Genomic DNA, 23862 nt, shown 5'->3' with positions numbered 1-23862 from the left:
TTCTCTGTCCCACGTTTCACGAGACCAAATGGGCAAATAACCCGGTTCGCGCCTAATCACGTGATCGCTGTAGGCACGACGTCAAAGAAAATTATTTGAGAAAAAGCCAGCGGTTAGGCCCAGGAATCGGCTTCCTGTAACGTCTGCCTACTTCATCATCTCGCGCTGGAACAACTTCGGCTACTGGCCCCCCTTCTAAGGTACTCGGCGCCGCAAAAGTCGACTTCTGACGATATTGTCTGCGTGGTCGACGTCACTAATCTACGCAGAACTGTGAAATCAGAGCCGTAAGATCGGGCAATCGATCAACGACCGACGACAGCCAAAGGAAACCGGTTGCGCGAGCATCGCGCCTACGTAGATGCGAGCTGACTAGGAAAAGGTGAGCCACGCCGGCCGCCGCGCCGAGGAGGTCGCGTCTTGGTCGCCTCCGCTTATACGTTCGGTTCGCATTTTTTGTGTGACGTCAGAATCAATGAGGATACGTAGCGACGCGTTCTGGGCTTTACCTTCGTTTTGCTGTCGTCGAGTTTGCAATTTTTTTGAAAGCTTTCGGTTTCTTCAACACTCAATGTGCCAGCCCACCCAGTTCAGTCCGAGTTCTATTATAAAGCAGATGGAGTTTGCTATCTTCATAGTTTTTCTATGCTGCTAGAGCAGACGCGAGCAGCAATTCTTAGGTACGGTGGTCCTGCATTGCACGAATTGAGATCAACACCACTGATATTTTTTCTAGCTTCCGAAGTAGCTAATATAGTGTGGTTTCCTAAGACAAGAGTGGGTTAATACAAAGGTGATTGGTTTCTGATTCTCTAAAATCCGAGCGGGGTGCGTCAGGAAACTCAAGATAATCTTTAATTAAGTTAAAGGTATGCCAGTCCTGACACATGCAGCTCTATGTTCACTATCTTTCTATTCAGAACAATGTTCTATTTCACTTTCCTCTTATTTGAACTTTTTCACTCTGGAAGTTTCTGGGAAAGTTGCCTTACCAGTTTGCATGCTTGGGAGCAGCACCTATTTCTTAGATAAAAACGACAACACTAAACTTTGGTACACTAAACTTTTCCACCGAAGGAGCAGTTGTCAACGGGCCTCTTCTATAGATTCAGTTGACCAGTTTCCGTGTGTTTGCCTTAATTATTAGTGCGTTTAAAGAAACTACAAGGTGGTGCGTGATTTAATGTCTGGCTACAGTATGTAAGTAAAGTTTCTCTCCAGCATCTTTGAATGGAGTTCACAACAGCGTTTAGCCAACGCTTGATCTTCTTTCTAGGAGCAGATGATCGCGAGCTCATTCTCTCGGTGTCATTTCGTCGGCGGACTTTCGATGAAATGATCCTCTCAGTCAATTCAGCTTCGCGACGGCTGCAACAGCTGGTAACCTTATCTACCGTTAAGGTAAATCCGCCCAGCGTCCAATCTATTGGCGTATTATCTCTGAAGCGGACGGGACTTAATTCGGTAAATTGATTTGGAAAATACCGCCCGTCTTCGCATCCCTGAGCAATAAAGGTAAGCTGAAATCTCTGCACGATAGCTAGTATACTGACCAGCTCGGGAAGAAATGGCGGTTCCAGTGTCCTTGCTTCCGCTTGCTTCCAATTGATTTCGGCGAAGAACTTGTGCTGTCGTATTGGCTTTACATGTTCTACGACGCCCAGGCGATTTGTCGCATTATAGATCAAAAGCTACAGTTCTCCGTTAGTGCACCGGCTGACTCTCCGGGCCAGTATCGTAACCTGTACCTGACAAATGAAGTCCTCGCATTCTTTTCGAATGAAATCGGCTGGAAAAGGACGAATGTTGCGAACGAGTATAGCGTTCATCGTTTCTAATTCGTCGCATCTGTCAAACGGGTGCTACAAAAACAGATAGACGTTTACATAGTTTTCTAATAAGGTTATTAATTGACTTACGTATCCCATTAAAAGCTCGTAGGTAAGGATCCCAAGAGACCAGAAATCGATGGCTTCATTGTATGGTATCTCTTGTAAAACCTGATAATTGAAGTAGCAACTCACGGTATCAAGTATACAGTAGTTATGTTGTACTTCTGGCGCGATGTAGGGAACGGTTCCTGCAAATGAACTGGGTCGTCCATCCTCAACGTTCTGAAACTCTCTTGCGATGCCCATGTCGCAAAGTTTGATGTGACCTCTTCGATCAATAAGGACGTTTCTTGGTTTTAAGTCCCTGGAAGTGATTAGAACGCGTCCGTTGGTTTCCTTAATTATTTTTCACATGTTATGGTCTGACCGATAAATGATGTTTTTGCCGTGTAGGAACTGAAGAGCAACCAGGACTTCTGCGACGTAGAACCTTCATTTACAGCCATGTCATGGGATATTAATTGGAAGACCACGATTTGAGGTACCTTACCTTACGTCGGACTCTATCAGAGGAGCTTGTCTTAGCAGTACGCCAAGTAGGTCACCTCCTGGAACGAATTCCATGTTGTAGAATAAATAGACCTAAATATCCTATTGCTTTATTGCAGGATAATCAACTCTGATTCAAGACCTCGTTTTGAAACGTTTCGTGCAGCTGGACGAAAAAAGGATTGCCAGAGACGGCCAGCAACGCCTTCTTCTCAATCTCGATGGACGCTTCGCCTCTTTCCATGACGACACTTTTACTTACGGCCTTAATTACGCTCAAGTGCCGTCGATCCGCCTCATCCGCGACAAGAATCACCTGAAAAATTATTCGTTAGTAACGTTAACTAAATGGTTATAGAAGATCACCTGTCCAAATGTACCAGCTCCCAGGATCATAAGAAGACGATAGTCGCTGAGTCTGCGATGTTTATCGGACGAAACTTCGCCGACGAACGAAGAAGAGTAAGAGTATTCAGTAATAGATGGCTGACGAACGTGGAATGATCGAATCGATGCACTTCGAAGACTTTCGGCATCGTCAGCGAATCCGCTGTCGATGACGACCACGTGCTCGCCGACGGGAGTCAGTTCGGCTATAGCCGTTGATGGTCGTTGACCGAGACAGAAAGTCTGTGGACGGCATATGCCGGTAGAAACAGGGCGACATTTTGAAGGACTGATTCTGTCAACTTCACGGGGTGTCGCTGCACCGTCAAATTCTGCAGCGCTTTCCGCAGCGCCGCTACGGCGACGCGAATCGCCGTCGGTGTCGTCTTCACGTGAGACTGTGATGAAAGTTGTGGTGCGTTCATATTCACAGCGTGTCGTCTCGGGCGTGCCGAGAAACGCGTCGTCACTGGACGAGTCGGTTGTTTCAAAATGAGACCGCGTAGATTCGCTGTCGTAATCTGCCAGCTGAGAGCTTGGGGAATCTTGGCGGGGAGTTGAAGCGTCATCGCAACTTTCAACTTTGCGTTGAAGATTTCTTCTAGCGAATGCTGATAAGATTTCGGGGTGCACGGTACTCTGCCTCAGAACATACCCTTTCCAGAGACTGTTTAGTCTCTGCCCTTTCGAAGAAAATGGACGCAGGGTTCGGGAAGCTTTTCCTTTGTGCAAACCTGGCACCGCAATAATTTCATCACCTCGTTAGTTTTCATGAGTTTACCAGAGGCTTTTCTTGGTACAGACGATAAACACGTACCCATAGCGAAAAAATTGCCAACTTGTTGCTATGCAAATGACGGGATATTTGGTTGGCAACCTCCTAATTGGTTTAGCAGTCGTTCTCACGTCACTTCCGACGTCGAGGAGAATTTCTGCGCACGGCTTTTATGACGTCACAGTAAACCTCGTGGCATCACTACGTCACACACTGAAATGCACGCACGGGCTCTTTTCGACACTTCTGAGACAACGCGAGAGAAATATCGCACTCAAACAGGTTGTCCATTTCCTTTGCCGCGGCGATTTCGTTGTCAACGTGTCTGTACGTCGCGTCGCTAATCGGAAACAGCGACGCCAACAAGCGAGAAAACATGAAAACTGTAAAGAAAATTCGTAATTTATTTCTCTGCTTTGCCGGCCGAAGGGGGCGTCGTTTCTGTACCTAATCGAGATTTCGCTCGTCCCCCCATATCCCTATACCTGCCCAGGAGGTCCGTGCAGAGAGAGTCCGTGGTTCGTCAATGCATCCGGGTAACCGTCGCGGAAAAGTTGACCTTTACAATAAACTTTCCATCGGGACACCTTTCGTTGACGGTGGACTGTTTTTCCGAAATGCTTTGTTAGGCGCTGACATCTTTAAAGAAAAGTGAGGCCTCTTAAGAGGACTCACCGGCAGTTTTTCGCGTTTCAAAACAGAAGGAAAGTGTGGCGCGCGCAAGTTGATCGTTCTGTTTGAAGGTACTACGGAGGCCTAGGCGGATGCGTCGCAGTCTACGCGTTTCAGCCGTTTGCCGTCGCGCAAAAGCCGAATGGATGCGTCGCTCTATCGAAGCCCGGCTCTCCTCCGTCGTCGTGCGAATGCTCTTCTTCGACGACTGAAAGTAGGCTGAGAGGTGTTTCTCTTCGTAGTTAGAATTATGCGTGTGGTTCACAGCGGCCGCCGCGAGCAAAATTAAGTCTCGTGGCCCGGGTAGTACTGAACCCTCAAAGGGGACCCTCACGTATTGTTTCATTGTCTCGACTTCGAACGATAACGGACGCAAAGATCAACGTCGCTATAAATGACATATAATAGTAAAAAATTAAGAATTGTTTTGTTGACTTTCAGATGCGTCGTCAGCCGGAATTACGCCGGGAAATGGGATTCCCGGCAAAAAGTCCGCTAGACATGCTGCAAGTAGGAACCTATAATATAATATTTTCAATTTTTACAGTAATTTGATGGTGAGCAAAACATAAACATTCAAAGGTGTTCTTCTTCTCAGATCTATTCATAGCGTACGTTCCGGCTGAGGGGTGAATCCGGGCAGAGACGTATTTTATTGGCGGTGACAGTTTGATTGCAGGAGGACAAATAGCGAGCGATCTTTTGCATTTCGTTGAACAGCAGACGAATCTCAAATCATTCGACTCCTCTAATGTCGAATGAGAATGGAGAGTCGTCTGAACTGATGGAAGCCGTAAAGGCAAAATTTCTTTTGTCGAAGTAATCACTAAATAGGCATTGTGCGTGAATATTTTGGAATTATCTACTCAACTCTTACATTCAACCGATTCGTTTGTCTGAAACGTGTTATGAGTAGCGCTTTCTATAGAGCACGTGAATTCGCTCGTGTTAGATAGTACTTCGACTTCAAAACGCAAATCGCTGTAGTTGTTTGTATTTGAAATGACCAATTCTTTCCAAATAGAATTATTTCCTGAACACGGAAAACTGTCGTCTCCAAAGCATAAAGGCTGTGAACATTTGGAAAGCGAGTGAATGGGATAATGGATACGACGCTGGAGCAGACCTGTCGAAAGACGGTGGTGTTCATTACTTCGCACGTGTCTGGCGTCTGACACAGTGTGTCGTGACATAGGGATGATAGTTTTCAAAGGAGAAACGGAGGGCATCGCGGACGATTGTGTACGAGTTCCAAGGGCGTTGGGTCGAAGGTTTTATTATGCATATACGTATGCAACTCACAGTGACACTATCTCGCAGGCGAGCAAAAATTTTTACCAGTATTTAAAAGTATTTGCCAAAGTGTGCACAAGTAGAATTTTTGCAATACCTAATTCGTGCGGAAACGGCATGTATGTTTTTTTGTCATCTATAAGCCGTTCAGCTGCTTAGTAAACGACGAAAAGAAAAATGAAGGTTTTGTGCATGGAATTAAGTCTACAAAGCGGCGTCTTAGAGCAGAGTTTCCGGAAAATATGTGACGTCTTATCGAATCCATATAACCAGTTCAAACGTCAAAAGCCCGTATGTAGTAGGGTAAACGGCTTTTCGTCGTTTTTTCTCGAAAAGCCGTTTACCCTACTACATACGGGCCATTAAGATAGTAAACTATGTAGAAGAGCATACCAATAAATTAGGTTTGACGAACGATGCAGCACATAGCCACGATGAATGGCGACTTATTCATTGTATTACGTACTTACGTTAATTAAAAAAGCATCCCAAAAAAGGTATACGTCTTGCAAGACTCTACCAACGCTGCAGCCTCTTCTGTACAAGCCAGGTAGACGCGTGCACAGTTCAGACCTATTTTCTATTCTTCTAAATGCTCGGACAATCTATGCTAGGACGAAAAAATACCTAGAGAGCTTCACAGAGACAGTGCCCAAAAACACTTAATTAACTAAATGCTAAAAGTTGCACACAATGCATTGCTATATAGCGCCAGGTATGCCTAAAGATTGCATCAATGCAGTTAGAAATGTGTTTTCAGCGGTCGCTTACCTAAAACGAAGTGCACGCCTTAGAACCCTCGGACGACGACAGAGGACAGATAGCGTATCTAATGAACGCAGGCTCGTTCACATACTTCTCTTCCGCTTTGACACCGCTGCTAAAGCTAATGTAGCAACGAACTGGTAATAAATATCCATTTCGATTTTCCTTAAAAATAGAGAAACAGAATCTTTTAATCAAAATTCAAACCTCAAAGTGCTCGTACTAACGATTTTCTGTGAAGCAAAGTTACACGACGGCTGCATGCTTATTCCAGAAGAGCTATCCGTAATATTGAACTAGAGGCTACCTTTTTCATATGATTAGCCAAAGTAAGTCACTTACCACTTGCATCGAATCTGAAGGCCAAAAGACACTAACCGAAGAACCGTTTAATTTTATAGACGAATTAGTTTCACCTTTAGAAAAACAAAAGTTTTTCGTTTGGGAAAAAATGGCCGCTTTTCATGCGTACCGTCAAAAGAAAACGCTGGAAATTCATAGCCAAAATACGGAGTGAGACGGTCGTTGGCAACCAAGCTAGTCTAAAGAAAAATAAAAGTTTTTAAAAGTACGTACGTCCCAAATTTACGCACTACGATTTTCTCCGGTGTTACGGTAACGTCTTCGCGAAGGACAGAGTAGTGAAACTCAGATTTATTACCAAGCATCCAGTTAATCGAAAACGACGCCTTTGACTGGCTTGCTGATATCGACTAGAGCAGAACGTCATACATAATGCTTCGTTTCCTGACGACCGATACCGTTAGGGAATACTTGATGCCTTGTAGATATCCAACTTGAGAAAGCGAAGTCCAAGACTTGTTCGTGTCGTTGTACCAGATAGGAGATATAGAAAGAGGACCTGATTGCTCGGCACTTCCAGAAGTCGGCATGATAAGCGGTTGAACATTAGGAGTGTGAATGCGGGTTAGGCCCTAGCCAGGAACTGTGTACAGTTTACCGGTCTTTTTAGTGAGATAACAAGCTCACCGTGCTATCGTAATGAGGGTCGGCTTCTGTTTCGTATTCGAGATACATTCCACCAACGTTGACAAAAATTTTGTGAAATTCAGGAATCTGCGTGAAAGAGTCTCGAACTCAATTACACTGTACCTACCTTTTGCAAACGTACGTCAAAAACAAACCCTCCAACTTCGGCTGGTGTAGAGCCCTCCGCAATGCTGTCATTGCAATACAAGATCGCTGTAGCCAACATGCCGGCAGGAACCAAATTATAATTAGAGAAATACGAATATGTCTAAAAGTGAAATATAAAAATATTTGAGCTATCTATGATATCTCTCATGACGCACCTCGTATCCATGTCTCAACTTTGGATCAAATCTGTTTTTGACAATGTACAAAGCTCCATTACGCATTCTATACCATAAAATGACGTTGTGACAACGAAACCCAACGGCTCACCTCCATCGTCTCAATGAGCCCAAGGCAAGGTGAGCGGCTCGCTTAAAAGCTCCGGCAGTGACCATGTCTCCTACAAGGTGTGATGCTGTTAGAATATCGCCCTGTTGTTTTTGTTTACCATCTTTTGCAAACTTGCTTGCAAAAAGTTCATATGTCACCGTCTGCACTGCTTCATTCCACTGATGCTGAGAGCTGCGACCTCTGAAATGTCCAGAATCTAATTCGTCATTAAACCAATATAACCACTCACCCTGTTGGCATTTCACCCCACGGTGACTGCATTAGAAGAGAAACCCACGCACCTCGCCTCAAGAGCGTCTGTAGCAGTAGCTTTCGTGTGAAATTTACACAAACGTTGTAAAGAACTTACTGGAAGAGCATCAGAATAGCTAAGATTGTATCCCATTTCCATCATTACAGCCAAATACTTTCGTGGATAGTGATCGTACGGTATGGGATTGAGATAAGAATCATAGCCGCTACGATCCTGGTATTGCCCTGTAGATATAATACAAAATATGTTTGGCACGGCTGAGCTCTATCTTTTAGAAACCGTTTGCTGTGAAATGCTTCATCTGATCGTTGAGTACGAGCTGAAGCCACTCGGTGCTGTTTGTAAAACCCATTTTGAAACGCATGTACTAAAAAAAGAGATGGAGTAAAATTGTTAAGGATGACACAGCAACGTGCCTCGCCTGTCAAAGCAACGGTAGCCCAGTTGTTCGACGCCGGTTTGTACGTCTTCTTCGGATCAATTGCAGTTAAGAGACTATCCCACATGCCTACCGACTTCTTATCCACGTGATCCTTTAGATTTGCATAGGCAAACAGAGAAGGCATCGTAAAGAAATTGCACTGGTCCTGAGAGCAATTGGCAGTGGCGAGTTCTGTCAAAGATCGCGTCAGTGCGCGAGATGCTTGATCAACGAGATCGGAATCCCCAGTGACGTAGCCGGTTGAAATGAGAGTAGAAGCCGCGTTTGCAAAGCAAGGAGTAGAATGCCTTTATACAAGACTCGAAAAAAGCTTAGGTCGTTATTTACGATTTACCCCATCTCTTTGTTTTCGTATGGATCAATAATACTGCCATCTGGAGCTTGATGTTGTCTAAAGAAGTCAACTATGCCTTTGATTGTCTCCAAGTACGTAGTCGAGTTGAATCCCGTGGGTTCTGGAGCCGATGCATTGTGCAGAGCCGCGATTGCAGCCTGTACGGTCTCGTTGAGAGGAAACGCTGGCTCCTCAAAGTCAGAGACAACCGAAGAAGCTGCAAGAAGCAAAAGAAGGAACGATCTCATCACGAGCTCACGTGAAGAAAAACGTCACGTGCTATTCCTTATTTCATACGATGGGACGATTGATTGTTGACATCTTGCAGTAAACTAAAAACATTTGTCACAAAGATTTGTCAAACAAACAGCCAGAACCTAATCGTTACTGCTGGATCATAAAGTCCGAAAACCAGAGTTGATAATTGCATATACATATATATATTACTGCTAGGCTCTTTTAATTGCCTCTACTATTCGACTTACAGCGCGCGCCTAAAATACACTGCACAGTGCTCGTCACATCTACATCATCTCAAGAAATTAAATTCACTTTTTTGACATGTATGAGTTTATGTACATTGACCTAGTTGACGGGGAGACTCGTACATATACGAATTGATATGGAATTGATTAGGTTCCTTTCGTGGACAAGTTCATTGCGGATGCATACATGTCTATGCTAATGAGAATTCGTTTAGTGCAGCAGGCTTGAGATACAAAAACGCGCGACAAAAATGACAAGCAAATATGTATAGGTATGCTCTTATAATTAGGTAAATGCATAAATATACACTATCTCATTACCGGCATGTCTAGGCGACTTTATACCGGGAATCCCATTTGGATATTTGAGAAAGTTCAAGTGGCATCCGCTGGGTTGAAAGTCAACAAAACAATAATTCCCAATCATTTACAATTATATTGTTACTTACAGTGACGTCGATTTTTGCGTCGTCCATCGCTCAAAGTCGACTCGAGAGAATAGGTGAGGCCCCCTTTGAGAGTTCAGTACCACTCGGGCCACGAGACTTCTGCTCGCTACCGCCGCTGTGAACATCGCCTGAACGCATAATTATAACCACAGTGAGACACATCTCTAAGCTTTGTTTCGGTCTTCTGACAACAGCATTTGACCGACGACGGAGGAAAACCGGGCCTCGATAGAGCGACGCGTCGCGGCTCTCGCGCGATGGGAAACGACTGGAACGCGTGGACTTCTGCGTCTCAGAGTAGACCGTCGTAGTACCTTCGAATAACTTGCGCGCGCCAGCCTTTTCTTCTGTTTTGAAATTCGAAAAACTGTTTGTGGGTCCTCTTAGAGGGCCTCACTTTTCTTTATAGACTTCATCGCCTAACAAAGTACTTTGGAAAAACAGTCCACCGTCACCGTAAGGTGTCCCGATGAAAAATTCAGTCAAAAGACTTAACTTTTCATTGACGGTTACCCGGATGTTGATTCTCCACGCAGATTTGATCCAGGGATTTATTTGATCGGCACTTGCACTCTCCTGGGCAGGGGCCCGCTCTCGAACGTCATCGAAAGCGCCGGTGTCGTGCCGTGATCGGCGAAAACGTACGGTCTCTAGGGTGGGGCGAGCGCGATCGAGCGTCGCTGCGTTGGAAGCGAAATAGCGAAGCAACGCTTCCCTCAGCCAGGGATAATTTTTATCTCTGCTTCAGCCGAGGACGCAGTGCCCTACGCCATCGTCGTCGAAAGGTCGAGAGAAATGGAAAGACAGTTAGATAACGTCTTCTCTGGGTAATTTTCTGATGCTTTTTTTCTAGGTTATCTGATGTGCCAGGGTGATGGCTACTGTAGGAGGAACACGAAGACGTCGTTATTGACAGTTCGCTGATAGGAAAACAGAAGCTGTCGTTTTCCTTGGAGATTCAATGGCAGGTCTCTATTCTTGTGAATCTTGTGCATGCAACCGTAGATTTTCTTCTTTCTCCCCCAGCTAAGAAAATGATCTGGGACCATAATGATTTTCTGCACAATCTCGCTAGAACTTTGCGCATGCGTGAGTTTCTCTGGGCAGCAGCTTCTCTCAGTCTACGCTATTCAACGAAGACTACGTGAGTTCAATATGCTTTATTGTCGTCTTGGCTAGCTGGTAAACCGTCGAAAGAGGCGAAATTTTGCTGGCAGTCTACATTATGGCGAGGAGTTGCTTTTTGTGCGACCGTTGTATTGTTTTCCCATCCTCGATTACCCTTTCTTGCACGTCTGGTACATTTAGCGGTATTACGCGTTCCTATCGTGCAAAGCGAAGTTACAGAACTCGAGAAGAAGCAACCCTTCGTGCGGTACATATGCCTAACTGACTGTCAAAGTCGCCCATTCCTGAAATGGAAATAATTTTGTGAACGCATGCGGAGTCTGGTTTGAAAGAATCCAAGTCGCCTAATCGATCCTAAATAATATGATAACCGTTTTTGCCAGCAGCCTAATTAATTATGTTTACCTGTATTTGCAGGTCTGGCAACGTTGACTGCCATGGATATCCGGTGGAAGAAAATCGCGCGCCCAAAACTAATGGAACTGCGCGACGCCTTTCGCGCCGATGACTCCATCATCGACCTCTTGTTTTCCAAATTCTTAATTAATGAAGAGGACAGGCAAAAGCTACGACAGCTGACAAACCAAGAACGGGTTTCAATGTTGATCACTGAGATCCTTCCGTCTAAAGGGCCTCAGTCGTTTGATCGCTTTTTGTCCGCTCTGCGTGATGCAGAAGGCTTTAGTCACATTGTTGAACTTCTCTCGCCTGTACCAGTGAGGGAGAAACGTTCGTCTAGTTCTAGTAGCTCGGGTGAGCCAAACGTGCGTTGCGAACGGTTGCTACGAGCAACTCTTTGTCGACCTTGTCCCGGGGAGTTTAGAAACTATCTCCTTTTTGTTTCGATGTCGAGTTTGATTGACGTTATTTAGGCAAATTCGCGCAGCGTTCTTCTATGTTTTAAACATTTTTCTCGTCTAGGGGTTCCTGCCTACGGATCGAGGCCTGTTTCAACCATCCAAGTTTATTCTCCTGAAGCCAAGAAGGAGACAGATCGTCGGTCGTTGCGCAGAGTAGCCGCATCAAAGCTTCGTCAAGCAAAAGTCGCCGTATCAGTTCACGTCAGCGCGGAAGGTGGAAGAGTTCGTTTCGCCGAATCCACAGATGAAGCGGAAGCCGTTCCAGTAGTCGTTGTTCCACAGAGCAGTTCTGGACTGACTGTCAACGGTCAATGCTTTTTGTCTCTACCTGACGCACCCGCCAAGGAAGACGCACCGACATCCTTTTATTCTCCTCTCAGTCGAGAAGACACCAAAGAAGCGACGGCAAAGCGCATTGTAGTTAGTCCTTATGTCAATATAGCTGTTGAAGGTGACGAAAGAAAGGTGGAAGTTCCGATTATCGTAGAGCTTCCCCACGCTGACTTGAATTCACTGACGTCTGATTGCGATGAAAAGGCTGCCAAAGTCGAATTCAAAATTATTCGTCAAGTAAAGGGCGTCAAGGGAAACGTTTCCGATTGGTCTACTGTCGAAAATGCCGAAATCGGTCAAACCAAATCGCTAATTTCCGTCTCTTCGTCAGAGAGCCAGTGCTTCGTTCTAGTTGCAGAATCCGAGTCATTAGTTAGAGAATGGCGCTGCATAAGGGAGCTCGAAGTTTGCATCTATGGTGATGCCATTCTAAGCGAACAAGCGGTTTTTACAGTCGTTTTTTTATCTCTTGGTTGCTCGCAGCAAGTTCTTAAAAAATTCTTGGAGAAAGGAGGAAAGCCCATGGAGGTGTGGAGCCTTTTTGAGAAGCATAAAATAGCACTGCCTCGATCGGACGATGCCGATGTTGAGATTGATCTTCGGGGATCTGCATGGAAGTGCCCATCGCCTAAGCAAAAGCTGAATAAGTCAGAATTACTGACTATGGAAAATCTCGTCTCTCTGATCTTCAGCGCCGAAACAGAGTCTAGCCCAAGTCGAATTCGCGGTTCGTGTACTGTGTCAATGCCAGCATGCGAAACGTCAGGCTCATACTCTAAGATTTTGGAGTTTTCTTCTCCATCTCCTCCAGAAATGCAAAAGGAAGCTGTTTCTGTTCAGGCGAGCGGTGTAGCCGACTCCAGCGCGTCAACTTGTAGCCCTTTTGAGACTAAGGTATGTTGCACTAGCCCTGATATAACGTGTGTAAATAGTATTTTTAAAAAAGCGTTTGACTGACGTTATCTTTTTTATCATAGTGTGACTGGTGTTTTATATAGCCGTTCCCGAGTCAAAGCCTTAAAATGGAGCGACGGATGATGACGAAAAAAATCGCCGTTTTTGCTCAAACGGCTTCGTTTCATCCTTACGATCCGCACTTGCTTATAGGAGGGATAAATCAGACAGAAGCCAACCCTGAGTCTGTGATAGAGTAATTTCAATATGTCAACCTATATTTGAAATCTAAACGCGTTAACGTTTTAAGAGTTTGGAACTGGAAAGCTGAAGAGAAAATAGGAAATTATTCCTTGCCTTCAGCGTCAGGCATACTGGCTTCAGTTTCTGCTGCATTTGTTACCGGCAAAGAAGAAACTCTTGTCATGGTTGGAACAGGTATTCATTCGGTATCAATCAATGAGACCTAGGCTCAAACACTGTTTAGGAAATGGTATGGTGTCTTTGTGGAAGAAGTATCTTTCTGAGAAAATTGCTGAATGGGATTTATTCCGCAATGTTTCAGGTTCTTGCGCTCCTATAATGTCATGAAGTCAAAAACGTATAATTTTCACTCCAATGTAGTAAATCCCATGGATAAAGTTCATTTGGAGTTTCAGCAGCACTCTGGGAGGCTATTCGCCTGCAATGAATCGGAACAGTGCATACAGTATTTTGATATTAGAGCTGAAACCCTAATTCAGGTTCGTCGGTCAGCCGCCATGAGAGAAAATGAAGAAGTGTTCCTTTTTTTTCCAGACTATTCATACAGAAGGACAGCCTATGTGCATGTCAAGCGAAAGCGAGGGACAAGAGCCTTTACTCGTTGTTGGAGACAGTGATGGAATTGTCCAGCTTTATGATTACCGAATTAGTTCCGACGAGAAGTAAGCTTTATCATGCATGACTTGAGCATTGAAAGCTAATGCATATAAGATCGCTCGGAGTTTTCCCGGCTCACCCTGGCATGAAGGTTTCTGACGTGTGCCTCGGAATGAATAAGAAATTTTATTCTGGAAGGTAAGGGGTCCTATCGCAGTGACAGACTTAAGTGTAATGGTTTTCCTGTTAGCCTTGAGGGCAAAGTGAAAATTTGGGATATTCGAAACAGCTCGGTGGAGGCAGAACGTGTCATTCCGGTTGTTTGTGATTCTTCTCTTGCTTTTCACCGAAGGGGTTCGGTTGTTTCTTGCGGGTAAAAAATCGGTGCGAATTCTGCGACAGAAACCTTTTATATAACTCTATTTTAGGACATCTCTTGGAGATACTTGTGGGAGAGTTTATTTGCACGACATTCCTGGCGGCGATAAGCTTAATACGATAAGATGCGCCGGCAATCCATTGCAAATGGCGTTTCATCCATTAACGGTGAATTCATAGTTCTGCATCAAGGATTGCATTGAATTTTATGTATGATTTCCATTTAGTCATTACTTGCAGTTACGACGACGGGTTTGTCTCGCGATGAATCGGTGCTGGCTGTCTACTCCGGCGAATCGTTTGACAAATGATAGCTGCGAATACTATAAAAGTAACATGCATATGTCAGAGTGGTCCTTGCCGTGTCTCCGACTGCGCGACGGACCCTACTGACCTACATTCAGTGATTTGTAGTTCCTTGTAGGTGTCTTGATCCTATCGTTTTTTGTTACATTGTACCTAGCGTCGTTGTCCCAACTGGAAAGTTTCTCTGATTGTTTAATGACTTGGCTTTTTCAGATCTGCGTTTGCGGAATGCTCTCGTAGCGCGGCGCTCGGAATCCTTTTTGTCACGTGTTTGTACAAGATCTCAGGTTGATGGTAAAAGCATTAAGATAAGAATGCACTCAATTCTAAATTGAAAGCTCTGCGAAAAATTTCGCTGCGCTTTCGCCCTCTTGCACATTCTGTTTTCTGTTATACTAACGGCGCCTTTGTTGTGCCCGAGAAGGTCTGTTTCTATTCTTTTAAATTCAGCTTAATTAATTCATTCTGGAACCCAAACGCATTCGTGCATGCGCATGATGTCGCTAGAGAGGGTTTGTAAAATATGCCGGTTTCGTGCCTTTTATTGTAAAAGATGCCTTGGCTGGCCCTCTCTTTAGCTGACGGAATTATGTTCCATCGCACCTTTTCTTGGAGTTGCAGACTTTTGATGTAGACCTTACTTTTATACTGTTTCCCAAAATGCAGTAACCTCTAGTTTTTGCAGGCGTCGAGTCTTTCTACTAAGATAATTTTCTTAGAACTTTGCTTTGTTGAAACTGAAAGAGTTCATCTGACTATACCATTGAACAGAGGCAGAAACAACGTTGAATTTGAAATCTGAAATTGGGTGGGTGAGTGAATTGCGCACTTGATATTACTTTCGATTTCGGGATGACCTCATTTCCTCGTGACTCTAGGCATCATTTGCTTTGTCTCATCGGAGCAGGAAAAAGGCGCTCGACATGGATGATCTCGCGATAGATACAGTGCATATCAAATCGAAAGACGACTTTGAATATGACGAGGAAGACGACTATATCGATAGCGGCGGCTTCTGCGAAGTTTATCGAGGCAGAATGAAAGCCACTGGAGAGCAGATAGCGGTCAAAGTTCTTCGAGGCAGAAGAAATAAAGAGTGAGTAACCCCGACAAGTCGTTTGTTCTTATTTTGGCCCGGACAACTACTTAAGGGCAATTAGACGCGCTTTTCGGCCGTCCATCGCTTGCGGCCACGTACATGCTGCAGCTAGGGTTTTGACCTCGTGTGGGTCAGCGTGGGACGGGGCGACTCTCACTTTCGTTTTGCTGACCCGCGTACATTCTTTTGACCGACCCCACACTTCGCGTGACGGCATCGAGGGTTCCCGACCCTTTCGAGTTTCCCACCACAACTATTTATTCTTCTGTATAGCTGTTAATGAAGCTTTTTTTCCATCGTTCGCTATTAAAATACTACGCAAGAAGTATTTCGTTTGATCAGAACGAGATGCTTTATCTGTAACGGTTATTTTTGGCAGATTGAGCCTTGCTACTAGTAACCGCGCGGTAGACTAGTAGCCGTAGTTTAGACAAGAAAGACGTGGGCTTTAGTGAGTAATCTTTAGTGTGTAGTAGCGGGGGAAAACGTGGGTTAGGAGCTTTCAAAAAAGATCTCAGAAATCCTAGCCAAGCTATCTTAATTTAGCAACAGATCTGCCTTTCGCGCCCAAATTAGGACCCACGTGATAATATGTCCTACCTCAGCTGTACCTACCTCTCCCTCTTGCTGTCAATGTTACATGACATGAAACGTGGCTTCATAATTATTAAAGCATCATTTTTTTGCGATCTGAAAGAAACCCTAACAGCTATTTTCGAACGTAAATTATCTAATTGCTCTGTAGAGAATCGGCTGGTCTGAGAAAAGAGGCTGCAATTCTTCTTCGCGTTCCTCCTCATCCTAACATTGTTAAATGCCTGGGTTTGTGCGATAATCCAAAAAGCTTTTCTTTACTTCTTGAGTACTTTCAAAGTGGAGACTTACTCGCTGTTCTCACTGACGACCCCGGTATGGATTCGTGGCTGAACAGGATCAACTGCAGTCTTCAAATTTCTTCGGGGATGGCGTTTTTACATTCACTTGAACCTTCCATCACCCACCGGGACTTAAAAACGAGAAACGTTTTGGTAAAAAAAGCCGGAAAGCAGTTCGTATGCAAGGTACGCACCATACGCATGAACTTTAAAAGTGTAACTAATTGCTTATATAGATTAGTGACTTTGGTTTGGCAAAAATGAGAGGAATTAGCACCAGAACGAAGCAGTGGAAAAAGGGTGAAAGCCCTAGAGGAACTGCGGCGTATATTCCTCCAGAGCGATACTCTGATAGAGGCCCAGCTGCACACAGCTCGCTCAATCTGGACAAAAAGCACGACGTTTACAGGTTAGTATGGTCTATGTTGCACTTAGTTGAATACAGCGGATACACATCTTGTATTATAGCTTTGGTGTCATCTGCTGGGAAATTAGAGAACGAGAGGAAGTTTTTAAAGGTACAGTAATGTAATTCGTTTGCACCTCTAGATGCATAAACGTTGTTTTTTCTCTCTTAAAGATGAGAATGATGTGATCATTCAAGGGAAGATAATGGCTGGCAATGGATTGCCAGCGTCAACCAAATCATCTCCAGGCGATTTTGGCAAACTTCTTGAAGACTGTGCTTCTAACAACCCCCGGAAGAGGCCGCTGTTTCCAGATATTCTTAGCTTCTTGGAAAGCCTCTACAAGAGTGAGGAATGTTCTTATTGAAAATGCTGCAGCAATTTTTTTCCTCTTAGGTCTTCTAAGTGATGTTCAAGTAGGAAGAGGAAGAGGCCGAGGAAGAGGAACGCCAAGTGGTTTTAGCAGTCTAAAGCCAGGAACGCCAAGTGGTTCTAGCAGTCCAAAGCCAGGTCATCCAGTGCCAGTGTCAAGTTAACGCCAGTATGTACTTTTCAATTTAGGAAATTATACACCGCAAGGCGGCAATTACACACCGCAAGGAGGTCGTTCAACTCCTGAATTTCCTTTGCAAGAAACGTCCTCTCCAGATGTCGTATCATCATCGTTACCACCGGCTCAGCCAACTATTTGTAGAGAGAACTGCTTGCTTCTCTTTGGACTGCCGTCAAATGCTTCTCAAACAGCAGTGATATCAATGGTAGAAAAAGCGGCTTCCCGGGATCAGCCGGTAAAAGCGACGTTTGTTGAGTGGAGAGAGTTCGCAAAAGAAACGGTAGCGGTCGTAGAGTTGTCCAAATATCAAGGTAAATAGCGCTTTCGAGTGTGAGTGCATGCGGTAGTAGCCTATTTTGGTTTAATAGGAATTGTCAATTTGTGGAAATCTCGTCACGTTGCGTCTACTCTAAAGCACACCAATGGCAAATCAATCGCCTTTGATATTGACCATGAAGACGAGTACGAAGAGGACCAGCTTCTAGTTCAGAATATTCCGAAGGGGGCAGATGTGGAGGACATAGCCTTGCAGATCAAGAGTGCCGGACTCGAAGTGCTCAAGTCTAACGTCAAAATAATAAAGACGGTTTTCCTTAGCAGCAAAACGGAAGCAGTGGTTTTTCTCGATGATTCTGTCGCAGGTATGTCTAAGCTTCATGATGCATTATTGTTGCAAATGTGTGTATTTATTCTTAGACCAAAGGTTGGTGGATGATCTTGGTCAATACGGAGCCGATTTTGAACTCCCTAATAGCACTGTGATTAAACTTGTCTTTCGTCGTGTTCCAGTGTCTCGATCCGCTAAGCTCTCCGGAGTGGCAACGGCAAAGGGGTGGCACAAGGGAAATGTGCGAAAGTACTTATTTGAAGAAATTGGCCTCGACCCGTCGCCTCTGGTGGAGGACGTTGAAGCGATTGATAAGAACGATTGTGCTATTGTTACATTTCGAACTACTACAGGTGGGTTGTACTCTTTTTATTTCCATGCTGATGTATACTTACTTTCTTTTCGCTAGATCTAAGTGCTGTCATGAATCTTGATACCCTTCCGTCTTACAGAAACAGTGATTTACACATATCACGCTATTCTATTTATCCCTCACTTGCTGATGCTCACCAAGTGCACGAGAGAGAAGAAGAGCGTGCGGAAGAGTTTCAGCTGACTCTTTCTGCTCCCGAAATTCATCCGGATCTTATGGACTTTATGGTTCAGAATCCCCCTGCTCATCGCAAGTTGAAAGAACTTGGCGATGTAGTTTACGAGTCTGGAATTCTTACGCTAAAAGGCTTGTCAAATGAGTCAGAAAATCAATGGGCTAAAAATATGAAGACCAAATTTTTCAAAGTTTATGACTCTTATACTTTGAGGAAAATACCTGTGCCTGAAGAATTTTGGAAGCAGGCAATTGAACAAGCTGGAGCTGAAAACCTCATGAAAGGTACTCCTATCTTGATTCGCCCCCATTCTGACAACGGAGAGTTGGTGTTTGCTGGTGAAAAGCAAATGACAGACACTATACATCAAGCATGCAGCGAGTCAGTCAGGCGCTGGACACAAGAAAAGGCTGATAATGAAAGGCAAATATCAGATAAATTGCCTATTGAGTCTTCGGCTCATTTTGCACTTCTGAAGTCGACGAATATCTTTTCCGGCATCGAAGGTGACGTTACTGTAGAGCACGATGCGACGAATCAACGTATCGTTATTTCCGGAGCTGCAATCGAAGTAGCTCGCGTCAAAGACTCTCTTATGCCTGTTATTATGAGCATCAGAGACAATCGCGTGCAAATTCACCCACTCTTAGCCGAATTTTTTCGCGGTCTAGGACGTGAGCAACTGACAAGCGTCTTCTCCAAAGCGTCTTGTGAGGCTTTGCCTTTGGCGTTTGACAATGAACAGCCTTGCATCCGAATACTGGCAATGAAAGATCACTATGATGCGGCTGTGAGCCTTCTAAAGACCAACTTCAAGACAGAGCAATTTGAAGCAGAAGACAGTGAAACGCGTTCTTTTCTGCAAGGTCCAACTGGTGCTGAAAAATTGGAACAACTGTGCTCGCGTTACTCTGTCATGGTAAACGGTTTTGGAACGTTTGACAGTGATGAGTTCTTTCTAGCTGGAACAGTGGAAAACGTGAAGTTGTTTCAAAGAGATTATAAGCAATATCTCTCAGAGCGCGTTGTGTACAAAACGTCCTTAAAGTTGCCCGGAAAGTTTTGCGTAAATTACCTTAAACGATTTTGCAAGAAGGAGATTGAAGCGATAGAATCTCAGTTGAAAGACTATAATGCAAAAGTCGAGTTTAAGTTCCGCCCGCGCTCTACGGTACATTTGCATTCGGTCAAAGGTGGGGCGCTTTCATTAAAGTCAAAGATTTCCGAAATTGTTGACAAGCTGAAGTATAGACGTGGGCAATTTAAAAAACACGCTGTTAAGAAGTACATGAGCTCAGACGCGTTTCAAAGAGAAAAAAAGGATATTGAAAGCGAAGACAAAGTGATCATACGCTGTGGCAAGGAGGACGATGATTCTGAGGAGGAAGAAAGTACCTTAGCGCAGTTTGATTCCGTTCATGTGTCATCGCATTTGTCTTCAAACGACCAAGGCAAACGAATCAGTTTATACGTAGGTGACATTTGCAAGCATCACGTTGACGCTATAGTAAATGCGGCGAACGATAGCATGGCTCACGGTGGAGGTCTGGCTGGACACATTGTATCCTGCGCTGGCTACGAAGTACAGCAGGAATGCTACAGGAAGGTCGAAAGAGAAATAGATCAGCGTGTACCGGCAGGAAAGGCGCTGTACACCTCTTCTGGCCGCCTTACATCAACCAAGTTCATTATTCACGCCGTTGGGCCAAATTGGCCTTCCGGTAAGAGTCGAAGGAGCAAAGAAGGCGAAAAGGCCGAGTCATTAATTAGAAAAGTAGTAAAGTCTTCGCTAGAAATTGCTGAAAATTTGAATTTGCGTAGCGTAGCATTTCCCGCTATTGGTGCTGGAATATTCCGTTGCCCTCCAGACGCGGTGGCGGAAAACATGGTTAGAGCAGCGGATTCCTACTTTGCTGGAAATGTGGAATCGTCCGTGGAACAAGTTCACTTCATCATGCTTGCTCGTGACGTGGAGAACGTCAGATCGTTTAAAAGAACGCTTGAAGGCAATTTAGAACTGGCTGATACCTCATCTCACTCAGGCAATTTAGAACTGGCTGATACCTCATCTCACTCGACGGTCCTGTCTACAGAATCAAGAAGGGAAAAGCAGAGTCCGGAGCGTTCCTTTCGCAAACCGGTCCTTTCAAAATTTTCTGCTACACGCAAAGATCATAGGCCATCAAACGTGTGGAAGAGTGGTGGCACGTCTGTTCTACTAAAGTCGGGGGATATCACGAAAGAACAGGTATATAGGCACTCCCTGACGCGCTGAAACGTTATTAGGTTGCAAAACTCTCTGTATTTAAGGTTGATGGAATCGTGAACTCGTCGAATAACGACTTAAATTTGGATTTTGGACAGTCATCAAAAGCAATAATGCGGGCTGCGGGTGCAGATTTGCAAAAAGAATGTCGTAAATCGGTAAAAAATGAGGGCAAACTAACGTTTGGCGACGTAAGAGTAACTCGTGGCTATCAGCTTCCTGCCTCCCACGTTCTTCATTTGGTTTGTCCAACTTTGTTTCCGGTAAGCCGAGTCGTTTGTATTCCTTGATAGCATTTTTATTATTTCACTTTTGTAGAAATTGGCGAATGTCGTAGAGAAATGTCTTACTACGGCCTCCAAACTCAAGATGTCATCTATAGCTTTTCCTGCTCTTGGTACAGGAGGTGTCGGCATGGCTGACGATCAAGCTGCTAGTGCCTTGTTTTCTGGAATTGATCAGTATTTTGCAAAAAGTAGAAAGTCTCACATTAGGAGAATTATTGTCACTGTTTTTGACAACGCGAAATTACCCATTTATCAAAGAGCTATTGCGAAGCATGCCGCCAGTGAAGACAACAGCTCTGACAGCATTTTTGGCAGTGATTCGGATTCTCTTAAACGTACGGGTGATTCTGAAAACTCTGACAGCAGTTCTGACGACGATTTGGACGCTCGTCCTACATCGTCGAGTCTACCTGTACCGACACTCGCGAATGAAGTTACCCTGGCAAACGGCTGTCTTCTAAAGGTGGAAGAGGGAAACGTGATCAGCGACATGGTAGACGTTGCTGTTGTAACAAACGGCGTTCTTTTCGATGCCCTCGTTAGCGCAGATGCTACGTTGAAATCTCAATTAAAATCGCTATCGAAATCTGCTGACTTTGCTGAACTTGTTACCGGTAATCTCAACTGTCGCCGCGTTTATATTGTACCTATTCCAAACTGTGATGCTAGTCAAAACGACAGTGTCAATTCTCAAAAAATTGCTTTGCTCGTGGAAAAATGCCTGACTTCGGCTAACAAAAGCGGGTATTCGTCTATTTCTATTCCTGCTATAGGCACCGGAGGCCTTGGCTACAGCAATGTTGTATGTGCTGACGGTATTTTAGACGCCGCTAAATCGTTTTCATCCAAGACGCCTACTCCTTCACTAAAGCGCATAAAGATATCTGTGTATGATGCCCATCGAGTAGAAGATTTTGAAACGGAACTTCAAAATCGTTTTGTTGTCACTCCTAGCCATAGCGCCAGCACCGGGGTGTGGAGCAAAATTGTTGGAGGCCTCAAGTCACTGGTATCAGCAAAAACGCCTTCCGCTCCGAAGGTTCTTCCGTCTATCAAAAGAAAGAAGAAGAAAAAGGAAATGAAAGAACTGCCGGCGGGCGACCCCGAATCTGTTGCAGTGGCTATAGTTGGAGGTTCCCAGTTCTCGTGCGACAGTGCTTTGGCGCGCGTGAAGAAAGCGGTTGACCATAATTGTATTGATAAAGAATACAAAGGCAAATTGCCGCAGAACTTCGATCATGATGAGATTACAAGAATTACAAAGAGAAGGAGAGTAGAGTTCACATTGAAGGAAAAGAAAGAAGGAACTCTATTTACGTTTCACGGATTACGAGAAGATGTCCACGAAGCCTACATTGAAGTGCAAGATTTCCTTTCAGGCGTTATGAAGGAAGAGCACGAAGAACTCGAAACGGCGACAATCGCCATGCAAGTAAACTGGCTTGTTGAGGGAAAGGATGATGCATTTAAGTCGTACAAAGCAAAGGAAATCAAGCAGCTGGAAGAGGCGTACATTGAAGACTCGAATAGCGTTTGTGAATTGAATACCGCGAAGGGAGCAGTAAAGGTGGACTTTTCTACAATGACGCAGACTGACAAGAAAGGTAGGCGAAAGATAGTGAAAAGAGAACTTTTCAGTCAAAGGAGTGAAGTAAAAGGTAAACTTACAGCACATCGCGTGTTTAAAAGCACAAATGTGATTTATTTCTGATTAGAATTGGAGGTACCTTCTAACTGGAAGACAACAAAACTGGAAGACACTGCTAATACAGTTTCTCTTACGCCAGGCAGTCTTGAGTATGTTAGAGTTGCTCAATCATTTGCTGCTACTTTTGGCGGCAGCACTCATACAATTAAGAAAATTGAACGGGTTGAAAACGTTGCTCTGTATAATAAATACCTTGCAGAAAAGCGGCTGCTGGGTGAAAAGCGCAAAACTGAAATTGCTGCCAGAAAAACCATCTTGGAAAGGGAATTGTACCATGGCACGCCCACAAATGCTCAAACTATTGGTCAAATTATCAACAATGGATTCAACCGTAGCTACGCGGGAACAGTGAAAGGTATAGAGCTGTAGTACTGCTGCAAACTATTAGTTTCTTTTATAACGAAATATCTAGGAAAGGCTTACGGTGCTGGCGTTTACTTTGCGAACCATTCTTCTACATCACACGGGTACACAAGTCCCGATGGTAGCGGCGATCTCACGATGTTCTACTGCCACGTTCTCATGGGTCTGTCTTGTGTGGGCAGCCAGGGTATGGTTCAGCCCCCTTTAGTCGATCCTAAGAAAAGCCAAGTAGACAATTTTGATTCTACGGTGAACAACGTTCAAAATCCGACGATATTCGTGAGTTGTTATCGGGACAATATGGCTTATCCAGCTTATATTATTACTTACCAGTAGCAGTTTCTTTTAGTAAATACACATCTAGTCCACGATATGGTTATAGTTGCTCTGAATTGGTAGTTTGCTTCCTTATGACGTCAAATAAGTAGTAGAATTTTTTGTTTGCACTATGATATTGTTGGTACTATCATATGGGCGCACTGTTTTTGTGTACCATAGTTCAGTTTTTATTCTATGACAAGGCCCGGTGCCACGGTGCCACCATATACTACCGCAAGACACAGGCCTGTATAGTCTGGGAGCTAGACGCCAAGGTCTGGCCCCCAGAGTCTGCCAGAGTCTGCCAGACTACGGACAGGCATGTTGTGAGTGGAATTGGGAACGAGCGTTCCTACGAGTAGGATACGGCAACGTTCTAGTCTGGCTGA

General features: G+C 44.5%; 5 protein-coding genes and 1 long non-coding RNA gene across 29 annotated transcripts; 4 read left to right on the top strand and 2 right to left on the bottom strand.

Annotated features, from left to right (window-relative positions):
• The first annotated feature begins 65 nt into the window (after window positions 1–65).
• On the top strand, window positions 66–1991 carry LOC136184674 (uncharacterized). Of its 2 annotated transcripts, XR_010669411.1 has the most exons (8): window positions 66–200; window positions 270–382; window positions 471–680; window positions 737–869; window positions 921–1053; window positions 1107–1200; window positions 1277–1401; window positions 1447–1989. It is a non-coding gene; the product is annotated as an uncharacterized lncRNA (long non-coding RNA). The 2 variants fall into 2 exon arrangements; XR_010669412.1 differs by having other exon boundaries at window positions 1107–1168; window positions 1222–1991.
• Window positions 1132–4058, bottom strand: LOC136184672 (RAC-beta serine/threonine-protein kinase-like). 2 transcript variants are annotated; one of them, XM_065971597.1, is made up of 13 exons: window positions 3991–4058; window positions 3675–3926; window positions 3550–3613; window positions 3424–3502; window positions 2748–3369; window positions 2524–2697; window positions 2383–2474; window positions 2260–2322; window positions 2055–2196; window positions 1920–2000; window positions 1749–1862; window positions 1554–1691; window positions 1132–1502 (listed from the first exon to the last, which is right to left on the bottom strand). In XM_065971597.1, the coding sequence occupies exons 3-13, from the start codon at window positions 3587–3589 to the stop codon at window positions 1137–1139; spliced, it is 1911 nt and encodes a 636-aa protein (XP_065827669.1). In that variant the 5' UTR covers window positions 3590–3613; window positions 3675–3926; window positions 3991–4058; the 3' UTR covers window positions 1132–1136. The 2 variants fall into 2 exon arrangements, with proteins under 2 accessions (XP_065827669.1, XP_065827668.1); XM_065971596.1 differs by having other exon boundaries at window positions 2748–3502.
• LOC136184673 (uncharacterized) lies at window positions 3789–5691 on the top strand. 8 transcript variants are annotated; one of them, XM_065971600.1, is made up of 7 exons: window positions 3983–4194; window positions 4287–4429; window positions 4483–4599; window positions 4657–4725; window positions 4798–5034; window positions 5240–5354; window positions 5411–5691. In XM_065971600.1, the coding sequence occupies exons 1-5, from the start codon at window positions 4070–4072 to the stop codon at window positions 4839–4841; spliced, it is 498 nt and encodes a 165-aa protein (XP_065827672.1). In that variant the 5' UTR covers window positions 3983–4069; the 3' UTR covers window positions 4842–5034; window positions 5240–5354; window positions 5411–5691. The 8 variants fall into 8 exon arrangements, 4 of the variants coding, with proteins under 4 accessions (XP_065827672.1, XP_065827670.1, XP_065827671.1 ...); XM_065971598.1 differs by having other exon boundaries at window positions 5240–5691; XM_065971601.1 differs by having other exon boundaries at window positions 3984–4194; window positions 4814–5034; window positions 5240–5691.
• A 378-nt stretch (window positions 5692–6069) lies between these two features.
• On the bottom strand, window positions 6070–10208 carry LOC136185405 (uncharacterized). Of its 11 annotated transcripts, XM_065972525.1 has the most exons (22): window positions 10080–10194; window positions 9997–10029; window positions 9683–9810; window positions 9555–9622; window positions 9029–9080; window positions 8749–8965; window positions 8389–8701; window positions 8252–8339; window positions 8069–8196; window positions 7949–8016; window positions 7817–7899; window positions 7699–7768; window positions 7587–7653; window positions 7406–7531; window positions 7264–7350; window positions 7035–7208; window positions 6867–6986; window positions 6746–6815; window positions 6616–6689; window positions 6501–6569; window positions 6280–6438; window positions 6070–6229 (listed from the first exon to the last, which is right to left on the bottom strand). In XM_065972525.1, the coding sequence occupies exons 4-21, from the start codon at window positions 9558–9560 to the stop codon at window positions 6280–6282; spliced, it is 1971 nt and encodes a 656-aa protein (XP_065828597.1). In that variant the 5' UTR covers window positions 9561–9622; window positions 9683–9810; window positions 9997–10029; window positions 10080–10194; the 3' UTR covers window positions 6070–6229. The 11 variants fall into 11 exon arrangements, 8 of the variants coding, with proteins under 8 accessions (XP_065828597.1, XP_065828603.1, XP_065828599.1 ...); XR_010669525.1 differs by having other exon boundaries at window positions 6497–6552; window positions 6616–6629; window positions 6690–6815; window positions 9683–10029; window positions 10080–10208; XR_010669524.1 differs by having other exon boundaries at window positions 6497–6569; window positions 9683–10029; window positions 10080–10208.
• On the top strand, window positions 10201–14731 carry LOC136185404 (uncharacterized). Its single transcript, XM_065972524.1, has 16 exons — window positions 10201–10323; window positions 10431–10488; window positions 10536–10650; window positions 10709–10826; window positions 11228–11563; window positions 11732–12897; window positions 13002–13153; window positions 13208–13335; window positions 13385–13462; window positions 13522–13640; window positions 13696–13823; window positions 13873–13956; window positions 14009–14131; window positions 14187–14304; window positions 14364–14467; window positions 14656–14731. Exons 4-15 carry the CDS (start codon window positions 10733–10735, stop codon window positions 14445–14447), a joined length of 2610 nt encoding a protein of 869 aa, XP_065828596.1. The 5' UTR covers window positions 10201–10323; window positions 10431–10488; window positions 10536–10650; window positions 10709–10732; the 3' UTR covers window positions 14448–14467; window positions 14656–14731.
• On the top strand, window positions 14660–23700 carry LOC136185403 (protein mono-ADP-ribosyltransferase PARP14-like). 5 transcript variants are annotated; one of them, XM_065972522.1, is made up of 17 exons: window positions 15055–15107; window positions 15162–15254; window positions 15321–15538; window positions 16287–16602; window positions 16653–16825; window positions 16885–16934; window positions 16997–17170; window positions 17220–17282; window positions 17316–17333; window positions 17385–17687; window positions 17745–18017; window positions 18073–18336; window positions 18393–20779; window positions 20842–21060; window positions 21116–22742; window positions 22800–23147; window positions 23205–23700. In XM_065972522.1, the coding sequence occupies exons 3-17, from the start codon at window positions 15366–15368 to the stop codon at window positions 23489–23491; spliced, it is 6675 nt and encodes a 2224-aa protein (XP_065828594.1). In that variant the 5' UTR covers window positions 15055–15107; window positions 15162–15254; window positions 15321–15365; the 3' UTR covers window positions 23492–23700. The 5 variants fall into 5 exon arrangements, with proteins under 5 accessions (XP_065828592.1, XP_065828594.1, XP_065828595.1 ...); XM_065972523.1 differs by having other exon boundaries at window positions 17220–17333; window positions 18393–20537; window positions 20583–20779; XM_065972520.1 differs by lacking the exon at window positions 15055–15107 and adding an exon at window positions 14660–14736 and having other exon boundaries at window positions 17220–17333.
• The last annotated feature ends 162 nt before the right edge of the window (window positions 23701–23862 follow it).

This window comes from Oscarella lobularis, chromosome 3 (genome assembly GCF_947507565.1).
Source record: "Oscarella lobularis chromosome 3, ooOscLobu1.1, whole genome shotgun sequence".
In the NCBI taxonomy this organism is placed as follows: domain Eukaryota; kingdom Metazoa; phylum Porifera; class Homoscleromorpha; order Homosclerophorida; family Oscarellidae; genus Oscarella; species Oscarella lobularis.
Note: the sequence above shows the minus strand (reverse complement) of the source record. Positions and strands in the feature narration are given on the sequence as shown.